This window comes from Lissotriton vulgaris, chromosome 4_1 (assembly GCF_964263255.1).
Source record: "Lissotriton vulgaris chromosome 4_1, aLisVul1.2, whole genome shotgun sequence".
Taxonomy (NCBI): Eukaryota; Metazoa; Chordata; class Amphibia; order Caudata; family Salamandridae; genus Lissotriton; species Lissotriton vulgaris.
Window position 1 is genome coordinate 1,726,721,603 of NC_141691.1, and position 26,482 is coordinate 1,726,748,084.

The window sequence follows — 26,482 nt, forward strand, 5'->3', positions numbered from 1 at the left end:
AGCAAACTTCATAATGTGGGAGACATATAAGTTTCATGGTTAGCGCCTGGGGAAATAGCTGTCCCTTCCTGCACACTTCTCATTATGGAAGAGGTACTGCTGGAAGTTGAAAGTCCCTGCTTTCCAATGGTGCTCCTCCACAAAATATTCCTGCCCTGGGCCAAACCACCCTCCCCCCACTTCAACCCACCTTGAGGGACAAAGTGTTTAGTTAACCTTTTCCTTTCCCTGAAGGGGACCATCGTCTCCCCCATGCGTCGCAAGATAGGAGAAGAGGTAATAGTCACCAGGGAAACGTATGCCATGTTTTATTGCAGAGTGCACCATACGAGCTTTACGATCACCCCCCCCCCACCCCCCCCCCCCCCCGGCAAACTATTGTCAAAAAGATGCAACACTGGAAAGGAGAGGGGTTTGTTTGCCAACAGTTTATTTCTCTATGACCACATCTGGGCCCGATCCAGAAGCAGGAATCCTACACTGTGCCACCAGGCAATCATTTCTTTTTCTTTGGGGGGGGTGAGGTTTTTTGTTTTTTATTTGGGAGTGGGGATTTATTTGGGAGGCTGACCCTTGAAAAAGGGCAAGCCTTCCCAAAGGCTCAACTTAATTTTAAACCTTTTCCGGAGCCTAGACCATTTTCCTAGTTCCTTCCCATTGAAGGCAAAAGGTCCACTATCTACCAGGGCGAAATGTGACCACCATTTTGTTTTTTTGCATTTTACACCCCAGTATAGCACTGCATAAGAAAGTAGGCATACCAGAGGCCCAATGGAGAGGGGAGTCTATCGACTTTCCAACTGTGCCTCTTTTGTTTGCCAACCTTCACAGGGGTGAGGGCTTCAAACAAACAAAATGGCAGCTGCCATTTTTTTCAATGTGCCACAAGGCCACCTAGTGGGTTTTGAAAAACACACGAGATGCACTGCTAAGAAGGGTTGAGTCTTTCCTTTCCAATAATGTGACCACAGAATAGATTCCGTTGACATTACAGCAAATAGATTAATGGAGAGACATTAAAAGCATATAGTCTTGAAGTTATATTTTTCATCAAAGTAATTTATGTAGCTATAGAACTAGCAAGAAACTATTTAGTAGTTTTCTCTGTAACAAATGCATCTCTTATATCCCTAAATGTGTCTCTAGATTTAAAGGCTTTGCCCTAGGTTGATGCATAGCGAAACCACTACATACTCTCGCACTCGACTCCCACCGCACTGGACCTCAATCCCTGTTCACAATCGTGAAAACCGCCCCCATCGCTCCTGCAACCCTCTTTCGGACCTAGACACAATCACCCTCCTCCGCTCCTATGACCCAGCTCCCCTTAGCAACACACCCGACACACTCACTGCCATACCTACGATTCACTCCAATCCCCTTAGACCCCCCACACTGAACAACAGAGTCGCTATCCATAGTAACCTGAGTAAAGTCCCCCTCGCCCTAGAGCACCCTTCCACCCTCGACACACCCCGTCTCAAATGCACTCTCCTAAACTGCAGATCAGCCTCTAGACACTCCGCCGCTATCGCCGATCTCATCCTAAAATTGGATCTGAACTTAATCATCATGACTGAAACATGGCTAACAGAATCTTCTACACCTATAATGGACATTCTGGTTCCCCCCAACTACCTCATCACTAGACTTGACAGGTCTGGCAATAAAAAAGGTGGCGGAATCGCATGTATATACAGGAGCAACCTCTCTGTCTTGAAAGTATCTTCACCTTCCCGCCCTCCCCATCGTCCTGTGAATACATCAGCCTAGATATTATCAGTGAGGGCAAACCGATCTGCACTCTTCACGGCGTTTACCACCCACCCGGTGACAACCTCACCTTCTCCCAACAAATCATGGACATGATCTCAACCAACTCCGGGCGGCAACTCACACAAATATACCTTGGGGACTTCAACCTCCACTGGAACGATCATAATGATGCGGTGGTAAAAGGTCTGAAGAATTTCCTCAACGCCCTTGACCTTACACAAATTTGCAACAGTCCAACACACAAGAAAGGCTCTATCCTCGACCTTATCATCTCCAAAGAGGCCGCTATCCAACTCGAATCTATCCAACCCTGTGACTGGTCGGACCACCATATTATCACGTTCTTCATCAATGAAAAAGTTAAATTTAACCCTATTCAATCCGCCAGGCCCAAAGTCTGGAAAAGAGACATGAAAAAACTAAACTCAAACTCTCTGCCCTCCAACAGCTACAACTTACTACTTCCTCCGGCTGGCATTAAGGACGTCCAATCCTTGACTGATCACTATCTTAACAATATGACCGCAATAATTAATGAAGTCACGCCCTTGCAGCTAAAAAAAGCCACCACAAAAATCTCCAATCCCTGGTATGACGGGAGTCTCAATGACGATAGACGTGCCATGAGATTGGCAGAGCGCTCCTGGAGATCAGCTCCCTCTGCACTGAACCTAAAAAACCTGAAGAAAAAGAGAAATGCCTACTTCAGGAAAATAAAACGATCAAAATCAGACTTCTTCAGCCGTCAGCTCGACCAAGCCAAAAACCGTCCGAGAAAGCTGTTTGAGCTTATCCGATCACAAACCAAAGAACAACCCCAACCTCTCAACACTATGTGCAAAGCCCCTTCCTGCGAAGACTTCGCCTCTTTCTTTAACCAAAAAACGGACAACATAAAGAATGATCTCCTCATGGACGCAAGCCTCTATCCCAAACCCCACTGCATAACACCCACTAAACCAAAAAACAATGCAACCTGGTCAACCTTTGTCACCTACACGGAAGAAGAAATTGGCAAACTGCTCAGCACTCTGAAACCATCCAATCACCTCACGGACCCCCTTCCTGCTAACGCTGTAAAAGTCCTTACCCCGTCGCTCCTTCCACTCTGGACCAAAATCATTAACAGCTCACTTCAACAAGGGTTCATTCCCGACTCCCTCAAAGTTGGACAAGTAACACCTTTGCTAAAGAAACCTATAGCCGACCCCTCTGACCTAAACAACTACCGTCCCATTACCAACATTCCGACTCTTGCCAAACTGCTGGAAAAATGCGCACAAATACAATTGACTAAACATATTAATCAATTTGATCTCCTCAACTCTCATCAATCAGGCTTACAAGCCAATCACAGTACGGAAACTGCCATGATTCACATAATCGACGACGCCCTCCAAATCCTAGATCATAACGATACCTGCCTCCTCATCCTCCTTGATCTCTCCTCCGCATTTGACACCGTCAAACATGAGAACCTACTCGAACTATTAAACACAAGAATGGGCCTATCTGGAACTGTGCTCAAATGGTTCACTTCTTTTCTGCATAACAGGTCGCAGAAATTCAAGAGCAACAACCTGATGTCCGCACCAAGACCTGTATCGCTAGGCGTACCACAAGGATCCTCCTTATCCTCAACTTTGTTCAACCTAGTTATGGAACCTCTCACCACCTTGCTGCAAGAATCCAATGTACATTTCCACATGTATGCTGATGACACCCAACTCTATCTCAAACTACAATCACCCAAAGACATCACGCTCTTGAACTCAACAATCAGAAGCACCCAATCTTGGTTGGCCGCTAATCATCTCAAACTCAATGCCCTTAAAACAGAGTTCCTCCTGATCGCACCTCCCGCGAAGATCACTACCGCGCAAATGTGGCTTAAAGACCTAACGGCACTCAATGTTCAACCCACCATCGTGGACTCAGCTAAATCTTTGGGCATAACACTTGACACCAATCTCAGCATGCAGGAACACATCAACAAAGCAACTAAGGGAGCAAACTACCAAATCAACACCCTCAGGAAACTTAAACCTTTCCTTCCAGCCAAAGACTTCCAAACTGCGGTACAATCACTAGTCATACCTCGAATAGAATACGGCAGCACCGCCCTCTGCGGTCTCCCCCTAGCTACTACGGCACCCATAAGAGCCTCTCTAAACGCCGCAGCGAGACTTATCACTGGATCAAAAAAACACTCACACATTTCCCCTGACTTCAAATCACTGAACTGGCTGCCGTTTGAAGCCAGAATACACCTGAAAATCGCTTGTTTGACCCACAAGGCTGTACACCTGAGCTCACCTAGATACCTCGCTCAGAAGCTGACGATTTCTGGAGGCTCCAGGAACACTAGAGGCACAAACAATCTTTTGCTAAAGCCTAAAAGATTCCGCAAGGAAAAAACCTATAAACGCTCTTTCTCAGGAATGGCCCCCAGGATTTGGAACTCGCTCCCCCCTGAAACAAGGCTCATCACCTCTACCATACTTTTCAAGAGAGAAGTAAAAGCAATCCTCATGGCTAAATACACTTGAACGACTATTGGGGAAAAACTACAAAGACTCGATACTCATCTGTACTACTTGTTCGAACCCTTGTATTTTATGTTGACTTTGAAATTGATTTACTTGATTGTTTTATGATATCACTTCGATGTACTGCTAACATGACTGATGTATCTGCGTATACATGCTCCCCTCCTCTGTAAAGCGCTCTGATATCTGCGAAGATGTTGTTCGCGCTATATAAAACTTTCAAAATAAAATAAATAAAGATATTTGCAAGTGGGTATTATGGAACTGTGGCTCTTTGGCCAATAGCTGTTCTCTTTCTTCGCACTTATACTGGTATGTATGCACTTGGTCGACTGGCACCCAATGAAACCTACCAACCCCCGACATTTTAAACAAGAGGACACTCAGGGGAGCCAGGGTGGTTGTGCATAAACCCATGCAGAATTTCATTCCCAGATTCAAATGACACATATATGACAGACAAAAACAGAAACATACAATAAATGGCAAAAGTCTTACCAACCTACATTTCAGATTTCTCCCACTGAAAACCATACCACACCTGTGAGGTTAGGCTTTTTGTCCAAGACAAGAATGGACCAAACCAGTGACCATGTGAAGAACACATTACAGCACATTGAGTTCATATGGTCAGTTTTTGTCCTATTCAGTCACGGGCAATAGGACAGGCCACATAAGTGGGTACTAATTTTATTGGGCGATGTGTGGAAACACTGGATGGTAGGAACTTTGAAGACCACACAAATTCTAGAGCTCTCCCTCACACACGTAGGGAAAAATAGATTGAGCTAATGCTTAAAGTTTTCAATGCATTCTGGGTAAGGAAAGTACATGAATCAACACATGGCATACCACCCAGGACTCTCTGGTGTCTACTTTTGAGAAATGTCTGTGGCTGCTATAGGTTTTCCTGGGTCCCAGCCGTGCCAGGAACTAATTATCACACCAGCCCACATTGACATAACAGGCAAATTTCAAAGAATAAATCTTGAGAAATTTCCTGTTACTACACAGAGACACGTGGGAATGGAGTATAGTATAATTATTAACAACTGAATTTCCTTTCATTTTTGACTTTTAAACTTAAAAAAGTGAGCAATAAAGAACATATTTTGCAAAATGCCCTGGATCACATGGTTTTATGGCAACTCCAAATTTAGAGTTGCACTAAAGAAAAAACACTATTCTTGGGCACATCTAAAAAATGCATACATTTCCTCCATATCCATTTTCCATTTTTCAGGTTTTACCACAAGGATTGATGCATGGTCAATACACAATCAAGAATCATTATGAGTTGCAGCCAAACTGATGGCTCAGGGTATCACGTGTTATTGCGTGATCAACAATATAGATTGCTGAGACTAGAACATAATGGTAAATTACTTTTGAAGATTGACAATCAGTGCAAATGTTTACGGATGAAAACACTGTCTCCTATTTCTATTTTATCCTACTTAATTTTCATTGGTGTTTAATTTAAATGATTAGTTTCTTTGGGAAAAACTTCATGGACCTACACAAATGGCCCCCTGCTGAATTCAGAATTTTGCCTACTTTTCAGTAACGCATAGCTTTCAAAGACGTCACTGTGGCCACTTTTCTTTGGATTAATAAGGAAGTATGAAATTACAATATGACGGGGATAAGGACCCATGGGTTTCACATCTGCTTCCAAAACCAACTGCAAGAAGGCAGAAACCACAAGAAATAGGAAAAATTGACCACTGCTTAGAAAATTGCAGGATTTTCAGTCTATTTAGTGTTCAGAATATTGGTTCCAACGCATTATTTGTATTTACATGTAAATAAAGAGGTCAGGCACTTGGTTGCGTTTAGGCTGCTACTGGCTAAGCGCAGAGTAGCAATTTGTTGGGTTAGAGGTCCCGTTCAGACCATTGAAGACTGGTCTAAAGACATGCTGTACTGTAATACTCAGTCAGATATTTACAACGAGCTTCTACCTCCTCAAAGCCGGCCCAGGGTTTTTTGTGCCTATACCAACAGCACTTGGTGGGTAAAGAGACTGGAGAGCTGGGAGGTAATAGGTGATGTAGATATTTAAAATAATAGATTTGTGATCTATATAGCAATTAAAATGTCGCTGAATTCTTGCGGGGTAAGGTCAAGTGTGTTCCTAAGAATTTTATATTACATATAATGAAAGTACACTTTTTTATTTCATGTAACTGTGTGCCTTAATTATACTTGATCACAAGTTGATGTGGTATTTACTTTTCAGGTGTCCTAAGACGGGCAGGGCAGCATACAGCCTATAACATTGTATGTCGATCTGTGTATATGTAGCACTGTATAATGTTTAAATAAAATATATATTTTTAAACCATCAACAAAAAAAGAAAGCTGAGAAGAGGGTGATCTCAGACCAGCACACTTTTTGATGATGCCATTCTCAGAGAAAAAAAAACATACTTTCTTGCACGGCATATTTTCCAAAAAAGCAAACGTTTTGCAACATTTTTGACTATTTTCTTAGTTCCTTCTAAAGAAATTCATAAACCCTGTGCACCTTCAGATTCCCAAACATGTGGGTGAAGAAAAGGACACAAGTGTAACCTGGATAGCTTTTGTAGAAAAAGACATATTGAAGGTTTAAACGCAAACTGCCCTAACAGCAATAAAAGGCTTGGCAAAGATGGCCTGGGAACAGGGCAGAGGAGGATGGAGGGAGATAACCATAGCACTTAAGGGGTTAAGAAGGAAAGGTAGACAACATTCTCAAAACCTAGGCTGCAAAAGGCACATGTATAGAAAAATGTTTTTAGAAAAGGTATCAAATATGTTTTGAAAAATAGCTGTGGGATCTGGTATGTGGGCAAGAATACTCTGTTTAAGAAAATAAATAAACCTACTATGACTGAGAAGTTACTTTACACCATTCAGCATGTCAAATAACACATAGGAAACAATGTAGTTATAAGGATATGGGTCACGTGCCTCTGCTATGCTGAAGTGCATAAGTGGAAAGACCATAGGTGCGTTTTTGTAAACCAGACACTGCTTCCCCAAATATAAAGTCTAGATACCAAAGATATGTATGCATCTTTGACTAAAATGATCCTCAAAGACGCTCACCAACAGACATCGGACAATTATTTTAGGGAAAAGATAATGTTACAAGATGAAATAGAATGCACCTGTATTTGTCCGTGTCTCACAGTGTCTTTGTGCAGGTTTCTTACCAGGTGAGGGCTTTTGCAAGTGCTTTTCAAGCAAGGACTCCTCCAAAAGAAATTCAAACCAGGAGGTTTGAGGTGGGGTGGAAGGCCGACCTGCGATTGCTGCTTCCCTGTCGGCAGCTTCAGCACTCATTTTCTTTGCTTGGTTTTTGTCCATTTTGAATACTTGGTCACATCTGAAAAAATCAAATTTCCCAAGAGTTCATTTTCCCCACACTACAAAAAACGGCACATTCATAAAATAAACATTTATTTTCCCCACTCTCCAAAAAATGACACACTCATAAAATCAACATTTATGTTACTTTCGCATATGAGTGGAAAATTAAGTATAGTTTAATTTGGCATGTGGCACGTGTTGAAAGCCTATTTTGTGAGTTGGTATAAAAAAAATGATGGTATAGCCTTATACTAGAAATAATAAAATGCAAAGTATCTCAAGAAACTTCTTGTGAAAGATTGTTTAAGATTAATGCAAAAAAGTTTGAACACTATATGAAACTAATCCTTGTGGTCGTGAAAATCTTTTTCTCTCGGGGTTAGCAAGAATCTATGCTATTTGTGGCATTTAATTGTGGTAAAGCGAGATGGCAATTGAAATGAATGGCAGCATAGCAAGGCATATTGCAGGGTTTGGGATTGGTGAACTAAACGATGTTGTGTAGGTGTTTAAAGATGGCAAATGTAATTACAGACTATCTGAAGCTGTATAGTACAGGAAAGAAACATAATTCAAGAGAATGCATAAATGAATCCTGCATCTATCTACTTTGTTGCAAAACTAAAGAAGCAGCTAAATGTTTATATGTGCCATCATTCTTCCTTTAGAAGTTGCCCCATTCAGGTCTGTTGTCTAATCAATGATTATTTTGAATGTTATGATTTGCAGTAAAGCAATGAAATATATGTTCTAAACATGTGTTTATTAAGAACCTGCAAGAGCGATGAATTACTCATAGAAAACTGCAGTAGATAATAAAATACCTTGTCCATTCAGGGCCCAAATCCTACTTGCTCATGACACATGAACCACATCTTGTCTTATGCTCTATATTTGTTTTTGCCTTTTCTAATCACATTTGTATTAAGGGCCTACAGGAGTGAGAGATTCCCCACAGAAACAGATGATAACACAGTAAGATCTTAAGTCCCGTTCAATCTCCCCAATTCCAGCTTGTTTGTGACATGAGGGTTTGTTTTGGGTTTTAACCAGTAAACATGGACAAATCCCCACCAGAGCAGAAGTAGTGATTTACGGTTCCAACCGAAAAGCACAGCTTTAAACTAGACCCCAGGGGAAACTAAAATATTACCTTTGCAGTGCCCTCATCAGGCGTTTTTCTCCTTTCATGCCGAGGCTGCCTTCTCCTGGTGCACAGCAGCACTGGCAGAAAAGGCTGGGGGGAATGATTACTGCTCCAGTGCCAAAAGCAAAGGCCGCTAAAGAGAAGTAGGCTAGTCTTCCTCTGGACCACAGGTTAGGTAAGATGGGTTGGGTCAATTCCCTGCAGGCAGCCTGCACCCATACAAGTCATGTGTCTGGGAGCAGTGGACATTGTTGTTCTTGTCCCCTCTCAAACTCATACACACTGTCCATGCAACCATAGCCCTATATCAGGTGACTTGCCAGCCCCAAGTTCTGGAACCTAGATCAAGAATTCTGCCATTCCTCCAATTCCACAATCATATGGATCATATACTATACCGTCATGCATATGCTGATTTCAGCAAGATCACGAGGAGATGAGAGAATATAAAAAAATGATAAAGGAAAATGATCACTACATGGGCTGACTAGTAGTGTACCAATTAAATGCTGTTGTCTCCACACATTCTCATCACATTCTATTACAGACTCTGCCAAGAGTGGACACCCTCTTACAAGCTACGGTGTAGTGTAGCTCCTGCTCTCATCCCTGTCCATTGGGTTCACAAGCTTGAGGACAGAGAGGGTGGATGCCAACAGATCCCAGTGCCCTACTCTTTCTGGGTACCACACTGCAAATGCTATGCAGGGGTGGCAGTAGTGGCGGAAGTCCAGGCTCTGGTTTTAAAGTGCATTTCTGTGAAACATTTTCCACCATTAGTTTGAAATATTGGAGTCAAAAGAGATGGAAAATAATGCAAGAAAATGCAATTTAGTGCCACTACATTTTAGGTAAAAGCTGGAAATCTGCTTTTGCTTCAGGTTTTATTTTTCCCTTCCAATGTTTAAACAATAGGGCCAGCCCAAGTAGTGTCATACATGTTTTTTTAGGTTTCGCCTGGCGATCCGCTGCGCAGCAGCGTTCGCGCAGGGCGAAAACTTTTGTTTACAGTATGGGGGACTTGAACACGCCCCTTCTTCCATTGGCTAGCTCCATAAATGGAGGCTAGCCATTGGAAGACATCGTTGTCAATCACTTTTTCCCAGTCAGAACGCGAATCGTGGGCGTTTGACTCTTTTTTTAAGTCCCGCCCCTTGTCGCCGTGTGTCCCGGGCCGCGCTGTGATTGGCTGCCGGCCCGGGACACCCCCGTGACGTCATTCCCCGGGCCGCGCTGTGATTGGCTGGCGGCCCTGGACACCTCCGTGACGTCATTCCCCGGGCCGCGCTGTGATTGGCTGCCGGCCCGGGACCTGACTTGTTTGAGACAAGTTGTAACGTATGCTTTCCACTTTCCTTATGGGATACAGCTGCAAGGTGATGGCAGCGCAAGTGACAATCATCATATACTTCAGAGGCCCAGACAAAGGGTCATACGTGATCGACTGCTAATCCACTGCTGGGGGCGCAGTGACACCACTTTTCACTGCGAGATCGTCCCCTTCTCACGCCGGCTCCATCGGGGACCCCCCATGTGACTACAACAGGCCTGGCTGCGCAGACTAAGCCACCATCATTTCCGTTCTGCGGCGCTGCCTTAAGTCTACCCCCACGTACCATCGTATCGCCCCTGTGCAAAGTGAAGTAACTCCTCACCGCGAGGACGACCACCTTCTCACACCGGCTCCAGTGGGGACCCCCCCACGTGACTACAACGGACCTGCCTGCGAGGCCTCTGCTACCATCATTTTAGTTCGATAATGCAGTCTTGAGTTTACCCCCACGTACCATCGCATCTCTGGGCCTGCTGCTGCCTCCCTGGCTGGAGCGTCTCCCACTCTAGGCGCTGCTGCCTGCCCTGGATCAAAAAACTGCCAAAGCTCTTGTATACAGACGGCGTATACGAGGTCAACCAACTTACACCAAGACACAGGCGGTGCTCCCCACCATCATCTGCTGTGAATCCAGCGAAGGAATTTTAGTTTCACGGCAAACTCTATGTACTTCTTTGGCTAATTTAATGCAAACCGAACGCACTTTTTTGTGATGGTATTTGTTTTTTTATTAAAGGGCTTGACGTTTAGCTGAGATGTCTGTTTACGTTGAAGCAAATCCAGCTAATGGATTAATTGTTTACTATGATGCAAACCAAGGACGCATTTTTGTCATGATTTTTGTTTGCTTCATTTTCGGTCGTATTCATATTCGGCTGCGCTCTCGGTCTAATTTAATGCAAATTAAGTGAAGGTATTTTAGTTTACCTGCGATCTCTTTGTAGTTTGTTGTCTAATTCACTGCAAACCGAGCTGCATATTTGTAATTGGGTTTGTTTTATTTTTTGTTTTCGATGGGCTTTACGTTTAACTGAGATCTCTGCTTACTTTAAAGCAAATCCAGCTAAGGGATTAATGTTTGGCTGCGATCTTTGTTTACTATAATGCAAACCGAGGGGGCATTTTTGTGATAAATTTTGTTTGCTACATTATCAGACGTATTCATGTTTGGCTGCGATCTCTGTCGAATTTAATACAAATTCAGCGAAGGAATTTTAGTTTGGCTGCAATCTTTGTGTACTTTTTTATTTAATTCACTGCAAAGTGATCCGCATATTTGTAATGGGATTAGTTTTCATTTTTCTATCAAACTTCTTTACGTTGAGCTGAGATGTCTGTTTAGTTTGAAGCAAATCCAGATAAGGGATTAACGTGTATCTGCGATCTTTGTTTACTATAATGCAAACAGAGTGCGCATTTTTGTGATGATTGTTGATGGCTTCTTTATCGGCCGTATTCATGTTCGGCTGCGATCTCAGTAGAATTTATTACAAATTCAGCTAAGGTATTCTAGCTAGGCTGCAATCTTTGTGTACTTTTTATTTTAATTCACAGCAAAGCAATCCACATATACTTGTAATGAGATGCACCTTTCATTCCATCGTTCTATTACCCTCTCTCCCTTCCTCTCCTCTGTTTTTTTACAATGTCTCCTAGCTCTTTATTAACCTCTCTCCGCCCTTCCTTCCCTCCTTCTCTATCACTCCCCTTCCCGCTCTTTATTTTCCCTCTCTCTCCCTCCTGCGCCGCCCCCTCCTCTCCCCGTAGTGCCTGTGGTTTTAAAGTGCTGATACTAATCGGATTAGTGCCGAGTTGTTGTCAGAGCAGCCCTTGGTGCGGCCTGAGGGGACGTGTGCCCTGGTCCTGTGCAGGCCTCAAGCTCTTCAAGATGCAGAGTGCTCAATGGGTTAATGCCCGCGCCGCAGAAACTTCTACATAGCATGCTAGACACAGGATCACTTCCCAGGTACGCCTCTCTGCCTCTCATCCTTCTGAGGTCAGCAAACTGAGCCTGTTACATGGGGTGACCGGAACACCTGCTATTTACAGCGCTTAGAAGCGGCAGGAGAGCGGTTTGGAGCACTATTTAGAAAGTTCTTATTTTGCAGGGGGAATCCCTCAAGTAATTTAAAGTTAGACAAGAGCAACAGGTAACTATGAGGTCCAGTACCCGCCTCTCCTGCGGACATTGGAGCCTGGAAACCCCGGGACGCTAATGCGGGTGTAACTCAAACCGCACAACCGGCCTGCCACAAAACATTTGGAACAACAGCTCGTAAACTGTGCTTGCGGGTGCACGCCACGGAGCACTTCTGGCAACTTACTTATCGAGCGCCTGTTCAGCTGAATGCCTCTAAGCGCTAGCCAGGTCGTAATTAGCGGGATACCCATTTCAATGACAACCATTTTTCCAGACAGCGACGTTTGCAGGCTGCATGTGTGCGGCCACTGTGACTCTTGACACATGGGTCGGCACTCTGCGCTCCTGCCCCACGTCAACCAGCATTTACAAGATGGCGACTGGTGAAATCTCCGGCCACACCTAAAGAGCCAGTAATGAGAAGGGTGGACTTATTTTTGACCATTGGTAACAACTAGGCCCGGCCGACATTTTAACAACAGCATTCTCATTTCAGGAATTGGTATGAAATTCCCAAAATTACGCCAGATCACATAATTATTACGCTGCAGTTCGCAACTCCATTATAGCGAGAGTGCGTGAAAACAATGAGAACAACCAGAGCGTCAGCAGCTATTTTGACAATTGTGTGCTGCGCTGGAATCATTTTGGGCTAAAAATAAAGCGTTAAATGCCTATTTTATGTAATTAAGTGTAACATGATATAATTTTCTTGAAAATCGGTGTAGTTACTCAAAAGCAACAACTTCGTCATGGCCCTGCCCCATTTGCGAGAGATTAAGCTATTGGCATTGTAAATGACAATGCCATTTATTTATTTATTTTCAAAACCAACACATAAATAAAAATGTTGTCATTTACAATGCCAATAGCTCAAACTTTTCAAAAGGTGAAACCATTGCATTGTAAATGCTTGTTTTATTGTGGTTCTAGTTATGTTCATTTATTTTCAATCAGTAAACTTAACCTTCCATATCCACTACACAAACCACATTCCAAGCAGCTGATCTCTCAGTCGGCCTAATAATTAGATACCATCACCCCTCTCACCCCGTGCTTGGGAAGGCAATAAGACACCTCCATCTTGGTCTTTCATATATTGACAGTGACAGCTTGTTCCAATGTTGTAAGTATTCAAGGCATTCACAGTCCTTTAAAGACACAGTCTAAAATATTGTCCACCGCTCCCTGGCGACTGCATACTGGAGAAATTAGGAAGAGCAATTATTTTCTTAGCCATTACGCCCCCAAAGAGCAGTGGCATTTAGATTAAGTAGGAGGGGGCAAAAGGGCAAAACTGTGCCTGGATATAAATCAGTTGTTGGCCGGTGGGAATGGTTTCTGAACTTTACAGGGAACCACACGCTTTAGACTGCCCGAGGCAGCTCTGAGGAATACCCCAACTGTTTAGACATTTCTCCCCCATATACAAATATACACAATGATCTGCACCCCTACCCACTACCTCAAACACACTGGCAGAAGTGTGGACCCCCAGGCTTGACAGACTACTCAGAGTTTCAAGGGAGAAGCCACCATATAGCCTACCCTCATCTTAGGGTGCAGTTAAAAAGACCCAACCGCCACAAATATTATTAAGCTGTACTCAACAGCTGAACCCGTCATAGCCTGCTCATGGTGATGGTAGTGTAACTTGAAAGGAGTACCACTTTGAAGTGAATCCTATCTCCAGCTCTGTCAAGTAGTCTTCTGGTGGGCAACATATACATTTCATAAAGAACCTGCCAAAAGACTCTAAAAAATTAGTTTATGTGAAGTAAACTTCATCAAGGCTGATAAGGGGTGACACCCCAAAACTTACCACAGGATTCTTGCTTCCGGTCCAGGGAGGACCTGGTCCAGACGTTCGGGCTGGGCTGTTCCCATAGGGAGCAGGGTCAAAACTGATTTGGATATGGCTGGGTCCAAACTGGGGTGGCATGGTGAGCAAAATAAAGATGAATTTAACCCAGAACGGTAACTTGTGGTGAGTGTTTGAAAAGTACAAGCACTAAGTTCATCATATTGTTGTGTGGCTATGTTCACCCTAAGTGGCTATGGCATGTCCAGACGTGGGGGATCCAGCTCGCTGCAACACTTGATTCAAGCTAGCTTGGCAAATGAGGGTCGATACCCCGAAACCTGTCCCAGGAGGCTTCTTTCCAGTCCAGGAAGGACCAAGCCTGGCAGACCGGGCTGAACTGTTCCCATGGGGGGCAGGGTCAAGACTGATTTGCAAATGGCGGAGGCCAAACAGGGGTAGCATAGTGAGCAAATGAACGATGGATTTAACTCAGATCCGTGACTCGGGTGAGTGTTTGAAAAGTTTCAGCACTCTGTCCTTCATCTTGTGTCTTTATGTGAAATAAACATGCAAGTTACACTAGAAATGTTTAAATTGGGAGTAGAGTGGCCAAGGGCTACTGTGATAGGCAGTCCAACCTAGCAATCTAGAATGTGGTCCAAATACCATACTGTTTGACCAGACATCATTGACCTGTATTACCCCAGACTTTTTCCCTTCACTCACCTAATTTTTTGCTGAACCCATTTGAGTCCAGGCCTCAAAAAATATCAGAAAAATTTGATCAGACCTGCACGTTTCGTGACTTGAAAAATCTATTCGACCCAACTGTAATGCGCTTGACCCATAAACTGGTCTCAAATAGTGTGATCCTAGGCAAATACTTTATTTCTCGGAGTCGTCTTTTTAGTCATCATCACATTTGCGAGTACCTTCAAGCATGTGAGTTCATCTATACAAAAAAACCTCGTCTGATTTAAGAGACAAAACTTTTGCTCCTTGTATAATAAAACCACATATAGGGTAAAAATAACCCCCGACTTACCTCGTAGTTCACTAACAGCATTGTCATGGTGGGTGCAGGAATGTTTCTCAGTTCATATTTAAAAAAATCTCACTTTCAGAAAATATATTTTTAAATCATGGTGTGACAGTGCATGGTCATTAATAGACAGACTTTTTTTCCACTGAAATGGGCCTATTCATTCTCATTGAATGTTTACTGATAAAACTATATAGTGTATAAAAAGTAATGAGTGGACCTCGACTGAGGACACAAAAGAGATCTATAAATCGCTAAATAAGTGCGCTGCTGGACCAGATACCTGAGGAAAGTAAGTGCTGCAACTCCCTACTCCCCAGACATAACACTCTCAGATGCTGCGCTACCTTCCAAAGGGGGAACACTGGGCAGGGCTAGAGGATTGGGTGGAGGCAGGACAACAGGAGATAGGTGACTTATACCGTGACACTGCGCTACTTCCCTTTGCAGACTTGCAAACTGCATATGACCTGCCAGAGGGTAATTTCCTAAAGCACGGGGCCCTGACACGTAGAATTAGGGCACACTGGAAGACCGGGGACGTTGAGCCGAGCGCGCTGGCGGGATGCAGATATGTTGCACTATCAGCAGGACGGATCAAGACGGGGTCCTGTCTGTATAAAGCAATACGGCGGGACATGCAACAGCCACCAGAGCGCTTTCGAACACAGTGGGAAGAGGACATTGGCAAACCAATACCTGAGAAGGACTGGAACAAAATCCTAGAAGGTACCCTGAAAATATCGGCATAGTTTCAGGACACTTGCATGTGCTAACTGGTACTACACTGTGCATATTTTTACTATGATCCTTACTTTTGATTCCTTGGGACTACGAGGGTCACAGTGCTTTCATTCAAATAAACTTAATGTAGACGAACAATGGCGAAACATGTGTTGGCTGTCTTTGTAGGTACATACGGAATAAAAGAATGTAACATCAGCTTCTCTGTGCCTACGCTTTGTGTATCGCAGCTAATTCTAATTGGAAGGACCTGTTAAAGTGATGGTGAACCTTTCACTTATGTGTGGTGGTGCTCTGGACATTCCTCAGACTAATAAATGCACCTCAGGCCTATCTGCCTTGTCCTCCTAGACGGACTCGAGCCAAACCCAGAAATCAGAGAAGATTAGACAAAGGATGCATCCCCCACCCGCAGGCTGTCATTGAGTATAAGAATGGCATCCTTAGAACGAACACTCATGGACCTGTGGAAGATGGAGTAGAAGGACTTCTCCGTTGTATGAAGAAGGAAGTTTTACCCGCTTGTCTTGAACCCAGGATCCCCAAAAGTGACTCCAACGGTCAGTATGCAGGCCTCCTGTTTGAGGAACATAAGTTTCCAGAGGCCTTCCCAGCAACTGCCAAACTGACCAGCCCCAACTGGACCTGCTTGAGCCCTGCTGCTGGCTTCTGCTGGAGTGAGTCCTAATCGCCAAGAGCAGCCCCAACAGTTCCTGGACCCTTGGTTGGCATTAGACTGTACTCCTACTTCCAATCTGCAAAAACGGAGCTACAGGTGAAAATTCAGATGTTTTGGGCTCTTTGCAATACTGGGCGGACTCTTCATGTCATCAACAACCACCGCCGCATCCCCCGCCAAAGCAAAGTTCTGATGACGACCAGCACTTCACGCGAACAACAACCATCTCCTCTAAGTTAAGCCTGAGTGCTTTTGTGTCATACTATCAGAGGGTTAAGCATAGGTTTTTTAAGTGACTTTTGTGACTTACCCTGAAAAGGATTGTGTTAATTATTTGAACGGGGCTCTTACCTTCAACTAATAACCCCATTTTTCACACATGGGCATCAAGTAAACCTATTCGAGTTGAGCCTTGTAGAAATTAACTCTTGTCCCCTATATATGTTTTAAATGGCTTGCAGAAGATATTTGCATAAGCCTTTTTCACCAATTGTGCTTGCAACTTGCAGGGAATTGCAGGTCAGTTTGCAGAACCATCATCTCCAATCAAATATTCTCTGTCATGAGCACAATCATCCTTTAGCCAACTTAATCTGGTAATGTTGGTGTGTGTTGGCCTCAGTGATGACCTTGGTTATTATCAATGTATCAGTGAACTATTGGTTGTTTCACAAATTCTGTCAATATCACTACCATCTAACAGAGGGCAGTGCTCCAGGAGATCTAATCAGCAGCCCTTTACTAAGAAAGTCTTCATTGAATTTCAGTGTGTGGATTTCCACCCTCCCGCCACAGGAATGTAGGCAATACACTTGTACTTTTTAGGGAAGCTTTACCCGCCCTCCATCTTGTGCCATGGCAATCCAGGAGGAGGTCAAACAAGGCCGAACTTGGATAAAACATCTGCTCCAGCATTTGCAGATTCTACTCTCAACATTTTAGGCTTCCAATCCGGGGGCTGATTGGATGTCCTTACTGAAACAATGGTCTAGCACCACACAGACTGTTTACCTAATTCTGGTGCCTAACTAAAGTACCAAATTTATAGCTATTTTTTTTTTTAAGTTTTATATAACGCGAGCTTGACCCGAAGGTATCAGAGCGCTTCACATGAGCACTAGTTGCATTACAGACAGACACATGTGCCTTGAGACCCTTGAGGGCGAGTAGTATGCTTCACAAATCCCTGATTGATTGATTGACATTCAAATAATGTTACTTCTGTCTAGTCTTGAATCCTCACGGTTGCATGCAGTCTCAAAATGTGTCCGCTGTATTCACAAAATACAGTATGAAAAGTGTATCTTTACTTAAAATCTTTGCTTGTCACCTGTGATTTTTCCTTTCAAAAGACTCTTCTACCTTTCCCATCCTCTTCGTGTATTTTCCCTCTAGGCACAACCAAAGTCAACTGCATGTTTTTCTTAATCTTTATAAATGCATTTCTGCAATTTGTGCTCAACTTATTTGACAAATCACATCACTCTTTTCTTTAACTCCAAACTCCTGCAACGTAACACTACCACACTTCCTCTAGCGCATTTATTAATCACCAAACAGCTGCATGAACTCACATAACTTCCTATTCTCTTTCCAGGGATAACATTTCTAACTCCTATTAATTTAATATACCACAAATAAAATGGACAGAATGCATGGAATGACTTGCTCAAGACTAATCCCAGTAACACTACAAATCACTAACCTTGGTTCCAAATCAGCGTGCTGCCCGACGTAAAGCGCTTTAATGCACCATCAGGAGAAGTAAATGCTATATAAAGATAATCATTACAAGAGGAAACTAACCCTACTGAGACTGGAGTCTTTTTCAACTAAAGACCTTATACCAAAATGGCTACGGACTTGCCCATCTCTGGACTGTTGTCTCTGTGGTAACGGAGAAGAGTCATTATTACACATATTATGCATCTGCCAGGCTTTACACAATTTAAGGAAGATCAGTCTCATCCTTTCGGAAAGAAAGAGTTTTCAATGCTGTTTACAACGAAGCCATAGTTGGGTAACCATCGGAGAACATGGCGGCTAGCAGCAGCAGCTAGTCGGGAGGCTCCGTGACACTCAGACGGCATTCTCAGGCTAATCGTTTGTGTTTTCTCGGCGTTTCCCTGTGATATTAGCCCGGGCAAGCGGGGTTGATGTGGTGAACGAATTACAAACTAGGGAGTTCTGTAAGAATTCAGCGTGTGCAACCTGGCGTCTTTACTAGCGTGAGCTCAGTGTTCCGGGGGGGGTTTCTGTGTCCTCTGCGAGCTCGGAGGCAGTGCAGCCCTTGGTGTGGCGCAGCTGCCTGATTCACGCTTGGCAGCAATTTCACCATTTCAGCGTCTTCGGGGGGAAAAGACCTGGCAGGAACAGCTAGAAGCACAGCGGCGGATGCCGCCATTAACCACGAGGATCCGACTACAACTACAGAGAAGGAGGAGGAAGAGGTGAGGGGGCGGCAAGGTAGCAGGACTGAAGGGGGGGGTAGCGCAGTGGGCTAGAGCTGTGTGGGGGGTGAGAAGGGGGCGCAGCGTTGCCTCAAGGATTTCCCATGCAGGTAGAAGTCGGGGTTCGCGAATACTTATGGACTGTCTTCCCCAGAATCCATCAGGGTAGGCACTCAAAAAGATGCTGATTGCATTCCATTTTCTGGAATAATTGTTGAAAACACTTTGCCTCATTCCAAGAGAGACCTACAAGGACCACCTGTCTCTAGATATACTCTTAGAAGTAAAAATCAAGAGGTGGCAACGTCTAATATCTTAATACCCGCAAAGAAAGAATTTACGCTGCAAAATAATAAAGTACTGGTTTCTATAACTAAACCCCCCCTCTCCTCTAAAGCTCAGCTTAGATCGAAGAAGAAGAAGTCTGGGCTAAAAAATGTACCCCCTCAAGAAGCCTTATATAAAACCAAGCCCGCTCCTTCACTCAAACAATATTTCAGGGTAATTCCTCCTACTCTCGAGCTAAAACCTTTATCTGGTGGTCCCGTTTCCGCGCTTTCTAATTTTCCGGAGGGCTTTTTGAGTCCGAATAGGTACCAGCCTCTGGACGATCAAGTTGACATAGCAGATATGCAGAGTTCGGGTTTGAGCGACAACACACCTAGCCCGCATAATGGATCAGCATCATCCTGTAACAAAGATTTATTATTAAAGGAAGCTAAAGATTCCCTGTTGAATAACATGGAGGTTAAGACCCAGGGGAGCACCTCTGTAATGAGGTGGAGTCTGGGTACGGAGACAATAGACGAGGATGATGATGAGGTTCCCAGCGACCAATCGGTCTTGCTAATGTTACAGTCTTTAAATCATGAGATGAGGAATGGGTTTAAGGTCTCACAGAAGAACCAACAAGAATTTAAATCCTATTGTGAAAAATTAGAGGAAACGTTTGATGCATTAGCTGTCAGAACTACGGCTCTAGAATCCACAGTCACAGATCTGAAAACCTTCGCTACTCAACACACAAAGAAAATAGATGACTTAAGACAACGGGAGCAGGGATATCAGGAAAAACTAGAATCCATTGAAAACACTCTGAGAAGAAATAATCTTTGTCTATTGAAAGTGCCGGAAGGGGCAGAAGGTGACAGTATTACTGAGTTTGTAGTCAAACTTATTAAGCAAGCTACAGCAGTGGAAGCTTCAGAGCAAGACCTTATTAGAGACATACAGAGAGTCCACAGAGACCCGTACAGATTGAATCCGAATAAGACCAGACCAAGAAAGATTCTAATACATTTCCTAACGTATACTCTAAAGGATGAGATCCTCAATAGGGCCTTAAAGAGCAGCTCCCTTTCAGCAGAGGGGATTACCTTTCAAATCAGGTCAGATGTTTCTTCAATTACGGCATCTAGACAGTGGGAGCTAGGGAAACTATTAGACCCTTTTAGGCAGCTGGGCGCAACTGCACAGCTGCAATTCCCTGCATCTTTAAAGGTTAGGTTTAAAAACAAAATGAGGGTCTTCAAAAGGGTAGAGGAAGCAGAAGTTTATTTGCAATTGATATCAGAATCTGCTCGCGAGGCAGAGGTGGGATAACTCCCTTCTATGTTTTTGTCTACATTCTCATTCATGCCCCTGCATTTATCTTTATAATGTTCTCAATTTTTTTTTCTTTTGCTGGTCTGGGATGTACAGGCTACATAGGAAGTGCAGGGAAAAAAAAGCTATAAAAGGGAACAAAATTAATTTTGTTTATATCTCGTAATGTAAATATGCGGTCCGATGTCAAGAGAGGGAGCCTCAAGGCCAGAGTAGGGCCAAGAAGAAGAAGGGGGGGGGGGTTCTCCAGGGGAGCACTAGGGAGGGGCAGTGGGAGCACAGGGTGGGGAGCATGTGGGTAAAAAAAAAATTTTAATGTCCGATTCGCCAATTTTGTTTATTCAATCGAATATTCCATCCATCAAGGAAGCAATGTCACAGCTTAGGCTAGCCCAGGATATATACCTTAAGGTCTTAACTTGGAATCTAAATGGTCTGAGGGTAACCCATAGAAGGGAGAGGATATTTCAGAACTGGAAAGACGCGCCCGAGCAGATTTTTATTCTCCAAGAGACCCACCTTACAGAGAAAGAGCTGAGGGAGGTCTGTAACACGAAAAAATGGATTCAGGATGTTGTATGTACCTCTCAGCAACTAACTATAAGAGGCGTCGCCATTTTGGTTAAAACGAATCCAGCATTAATAGTAGAAGAGTCTAGAGCTGATAAGAAGGGCAGATGGGCCATAGCAAGGATTAACTATCATTCTCACAAATTTACGGTTGCGGGGTATTATGGACCAAATTTGGATGATCCTCTCCCACTTAGAGAAATGATGGAAGAACTTTTAGACTTTAAAGACCCTCTAATCCTAGCGGGAGATTTTAATTTAGTCTTTGATCCCCAAATTGACAAAACATATAAGGATAAATCCATATATAATTCTAAAACAAGATCTCTCCTGGTGAATGCTATGCATCAGTTGGGTTGGATAGATGTCTGGAGGGAAAAATGGGGGGCAAAAAAGGAATATACTTTCCATAATAAGAAGCTTGGGCATAAATCAAGACTAGACTTTTTCTTGATTGCAGAGGAGCTATGTGGAAGGGTTAATGAGGTTAAGCATTTAGGTGGCCATCTCTCAGATCATTCGGCAGTCTCTCTAGCCTTAAAACTCCCCGGCCAGCAAAGTACTGAGAGGTGGACTGTGGATCCAAGCATTCTGCTCGAAGATGATGTGGTAAAAAAACTGTTAGAGGACTCAGAGGCGTTCTTTGAGTTAAATCTATGAACCGCCCGAATTGAAATTGTCTGGGATTCTTATAAGGCCTATTTGAGGGTGGTGATTTTTGCCATTCAATCTACAAGGCAAAAAAAGTTTAGGGCTAAAGTATCCGAAATAGAGGCACAAATTGCTAAGCTAGAAGTTGATCTCTTAGCTCAGAATCATCCCTCTGAACAGAGTATTCTGCGGGAGCTTTCAATATGTAAATCTCAACTAGAAGAGGTGCTTGATGCTAGACTTAGGAAACGTTGGCAGGCCAGTTCTCTTGCTCACTTTGAATACGGGGAAGCTAGCGGGAAGCTCCTAGCCTGCAAAACAAAAAAAGAGCAATCTAGGAACAGGATCAAAGGAGTATTGTCCGGTATAATGGGTGAGATTTCAGAAAACGCTTCTGACATGGAGGAAGATTTTTTTTTTTTTTTGGAAGACCTTTATTTATAAACGGTTGTACACAGATTCCAACAAAAAAGGTCCGAAGGCTTACCAGTACAATACATGGCAATATGTCAGTGCACAGAGGATTAGTTACAGATTTACTGAGGTCAAATTTTTAATTTTTGTTCGTCAGGATGAGTATTGTCAAGACACTTTAAATCAGAACATTGGCTCCAGCATCAAAGGATCAGGAGAAATCAGTACACGTTTCGCTTGTTACACTAATACCACGACTATCCTCATAGACGGAAACATTTGAATAAACATTAGCACGTACCGTTTAAACTGCAATAAACAAAGGATCAGTCCACTATATAGCTCATAGGACAAGCATTTACAATGCAATGGTCTCGGCAATATTATAGGTAGAGCTATTGGCATTGCTCATTATTTATTTATTTATATCCCTAAATATATGGCATTGTCATTTATATTGGCAATAGCTTAATTGCTTGCATATGCGAGACCTATTGCATTAGCAGAGAGATGTCATAAACAATGTCGTAGAACATGTTGCGAGTGATGTCATATGTGAGATCATAAGCAGTGCATTGGGGGCCGCTAGTTATAGTTAGAGCTGCTAACTATAACTGGTGTATGTCTGCTTTTTGTTGTTTAGAACTTTAATGTATAACTTCATGTTTATATATATATATACCATTGACCTTTATTAGGTGAGTTATATTGTATCTGAAAACAACCTTTACACCATTTTTTCCAAATAAGTCTTTACTGCTCAACCACAGCTCCCAAAGGACAGTCGTGAAGGAGAAGGGATTATTAAAGTATTAGCATGCAACATCTTGGGTCTATAAGAAAATAAATAGTAGATTTCCTCTTCGAAATTGTTCTGATCTTCTCACACCCGAATGACTGGAGAAAAATCCTGGCATAAACTACCTGGACTTTGTTAATATATCATTTTTGTAAGTATAATAGTACCACCGGGTTTAATTGTATTTTTTCGGAATTTGGAACCATCCTTATAGATTCAGCTTGCAAAAACGTACCTGATGTTGTACTGGCATGTCTATTGTCTGACCTTTGGCAAACATTAGCTTTCCGACAGCATTTTTCCAGCACTCCTCACAACGCACAGCATTCTGCGAACAATTATTATCACTGGAAACTGCTTCATTTAGTTTTATTTCTCTGAATGGATTCACACTCCGGGGCATCTACCCAATCGAGTAAAAAATCCATTTCGACGGAGGCCGCTTTGAAAATGATTTTATTGTTTCAGCCATTGATTTGCCACGGAGGCAGAGTGCTCGGTTCAGCGGGTGAAAGCGGTAATGTCGAGAGGCCTTGTCATACATTCGTACAACGCATGGATGCATTAACAATCTGCGAATCACTCCATTTGAGGTGCACGGTATCTGCACTCACAGCATGCACTGATATGTCAATGATGTACTGTGGCACAGAAATTAATTGGCATCTTAAAAACGGCACCGCAGTCTTTGATTATGGTGTGGAAGCAAGTCTTTCTTATTGGTAAGATAGTTCAGGGGTCAACGCACCTGTGCACCCTCCAGGCTGAAATCCCGGGATAATACAATAGTTATTCCTCACATTAATGGGCACCGAGATCCACATTGCAAACATTCGGCTCACACTGATTCAATGTAATCCGCACTCAGAATTGCCAGCACCACGGGCATCTTTAGTTTTTGGGAATACGGAATTACTGTAGTATTCTAAGCTTTGCGTTATAGAATGGGGAATAACAGCGCGCCTATTTTGACATGCCATTCCCAAAGTTTAGGACTTTTTCCGGGAAGTAATTCCTCTATTTCTGATCTAGAAAATGTGTCCCCAGGAAAATCGAGGGTAATACTGCACACAAAAGGACTGCACTGCCTGTAATACTAGTTTGAGTGCAAACTCCAGTTTGCATTTAGGGGTCACTCATAAGACTTTATCTGATTAGATGTCCTTGAAGGAAAGGGGTAGCCACAATTCACAGGGGGGTGTGGGGGTCATCAGTGTACCTTGCAGCGCTACCCTGGAGGTTTTGTTACTCCACTGGTGAATGGAGTGAGAGGGAAGGACAGCGTTAGACCGCTGGCAAATGGCGGGCTTGGCCCAAATCCGCAGCGGGCGAGGGGGTGGGCGCTATCCCCTCCCCCTTACCATAAATGGTTGGTCAGTACAGTGAGCCTCTCCCAGAGCTCTGTGCGTCCCGGTTCTGCCCGTGAATCTCTCATGGGTGCCAGAACGCCTCCCCTCTGTGTGACAGCCTCCCAGAACACTCTGCTGAGATGTGTATCCGCCAGGGCACTGAAACTCCCTGCGTTGTCCCTTAGCCGCTTGAGTGAGGTACTGAGACTGTAGCAGATGTACTCTTTGAATGACTGGTTATATAGGCGCTACTCCGTGCGCAGCTGGGCGTCGGGAGGAGAGAGAAGGCAGTTACCGCGGCTTCTGGGTCATGTTCCCAGGCGGGTGCGACAAACATAACAGATATGAGGGCTTGCCCAGGAGTCAGCCCCGGGTGCTAAATCATCCGCTGCAGAAACCCAACAGCATGAGGCAACACACGGGTTCATACTAAGAAATTAAAACATTGGTGACGATTATAAAAGAATAGCCTGTGCCGAAAGTATTCCAGCCAGGTGGAAAGTAATGGGTGTCTTAGTCCGCCTCAAATATCACGGTGAGTGACTTGCAGAGAAGGGTTCAGCAGGTCAGAGCTGCGCGTGCTGCTCGAGCACCATGGAAACCTCAGATGGGCGCCGCGCAGGGCAGAGAAACCTTAACTTCTGGTGCCTGTTTTTATTTTAATAGCAAGTAGGATTACCCAGTGAGTTAAATGGGTGGCCATATAATACGCCCCAGGGCGGTGCGTTATATATCTATAGTGTGTCGTAAGCGAAAAATCGTACCATAGGCTTGCAGTGCAAGCGGGTGCAAGGAATGGTGAGAACAGGCGCTCTGAAAGGAGTTATGCCAAGTCTGAGTTGCCTATTATACGTGTAGTTATATGTCTAATAACTTTTGACCAAGAAAGCAGTTACCAATGCATTCAGACACTTTAGTCCACAAGGAACAAGTCGATCATAAGCATCCCTCGTTTGCCTTGTAAAGCAGACCTAACGGCAAGTAAATTTGTCACAGTTTCATTTGAGTCAAACAATGAAAGTAGACTAGAAAGAAAACAAGTATAAGTAATTCAATTTAACACATGAACAGCAAGAGAGGAAAATGCGCGAGAATGACCAGCTCAAGGGTTTACTGATAGCTATTGTGAATGCCAGGCATTTTACAGATCTGGTTTGTTGCTTGAGACCTAGCTCTTCAACGGTGGGGCCTTCAGCGCTACAGAACAGTTTCCTTTTACTGAATAGGACTGACCCTCGGACGACGGTAGACAGGAATGTGAATGATATTTAACTCTAGCGTCAGCTATTAAGCATTGAGAATTCCTAGGGGAGTAGCAACGCATGTGAACTAAAAGCCTGCGGACGGTTAGGCGTTTAATGAGGGAAGACACAGAAGGACATGCCCCCCAAACGGCTCAGAAGACCACCATAGAAACAAACCCCGTGTTCCCCAAGCCAATGCAAGTTAAGGCTGGATCCTAACCCTAATAAGTACTCACTGGGGGCTTGCAGCAGATAGCGGGAAGGCAGGGCGAGGCCTGGTACGATGGGGTGCAGTAATCCATGTCGCTAAGAGATGGGGGAAGGCGCTGCCCGAAAAACACATGAAGCGGAGCTATTGAAGGATAGAGTGAGTGACTGCCATAAATGCGAAATGTTGTCAGAGAACGCACTACGCCCAGACAAGTAGTAGCTCAACAAGCAGCGCCTTGCGCGAATGCTTATTGTTGCCCATCGAAGGCAATCCCCAGCAGTGGCGGCAAAGGACTGGGCAGCAAATTTCAAACACAGGGGAACCAGTTCGCGCAGGCTTCTGTAGCCGTGGTGTAACAGCCTTGGCCCCGACGTTTGAACTCGGAAGCCGGGTTTGAGCCTAAGCGCTGGTGCAACATCCTGTGATCAAGGACAAAACATTCTAATCTCCCAGCGTATAACAATAATGTGGGCTTGTATACTGTAACTTGCTCTCGTGAAAAGCGTTTCCATACCATGTTCGAGCCTGCCCTCATGATGAGTTTGGAACATCTAAAATAAGAAAATAAAATAAAAAAATAAAAAGTGTACTTTCACGTTTTAAAGCAGGGTTCAG

General features: G+C 43.8%; 1 protein-coding gene across 1 annotated transcript in view; it reads right to left on the reverse strand.

Moving 5' to 3' along the window:
- Window positions 1-26,482, reverse strand: part of INTS8 (integrator complex subunit 8) — a 793,677-nt gene that overhangs the window by 760,720 nt on the left and 6,475 nt on the right. Inside the window, exon 2 of the mRNA XM_086966019.1 lies at window positions 7,529-7,701. Within this exon, the coding sequence (XP_086822145.1) occupies window positions 7,529-7,682 (154 nt within the window). The 5' untranslated portion in view covers window positions 7,683-7,701. The remainder of the gene's footprint in view (window positions 1-7,528; window positions 7,702-26,482) is intronic.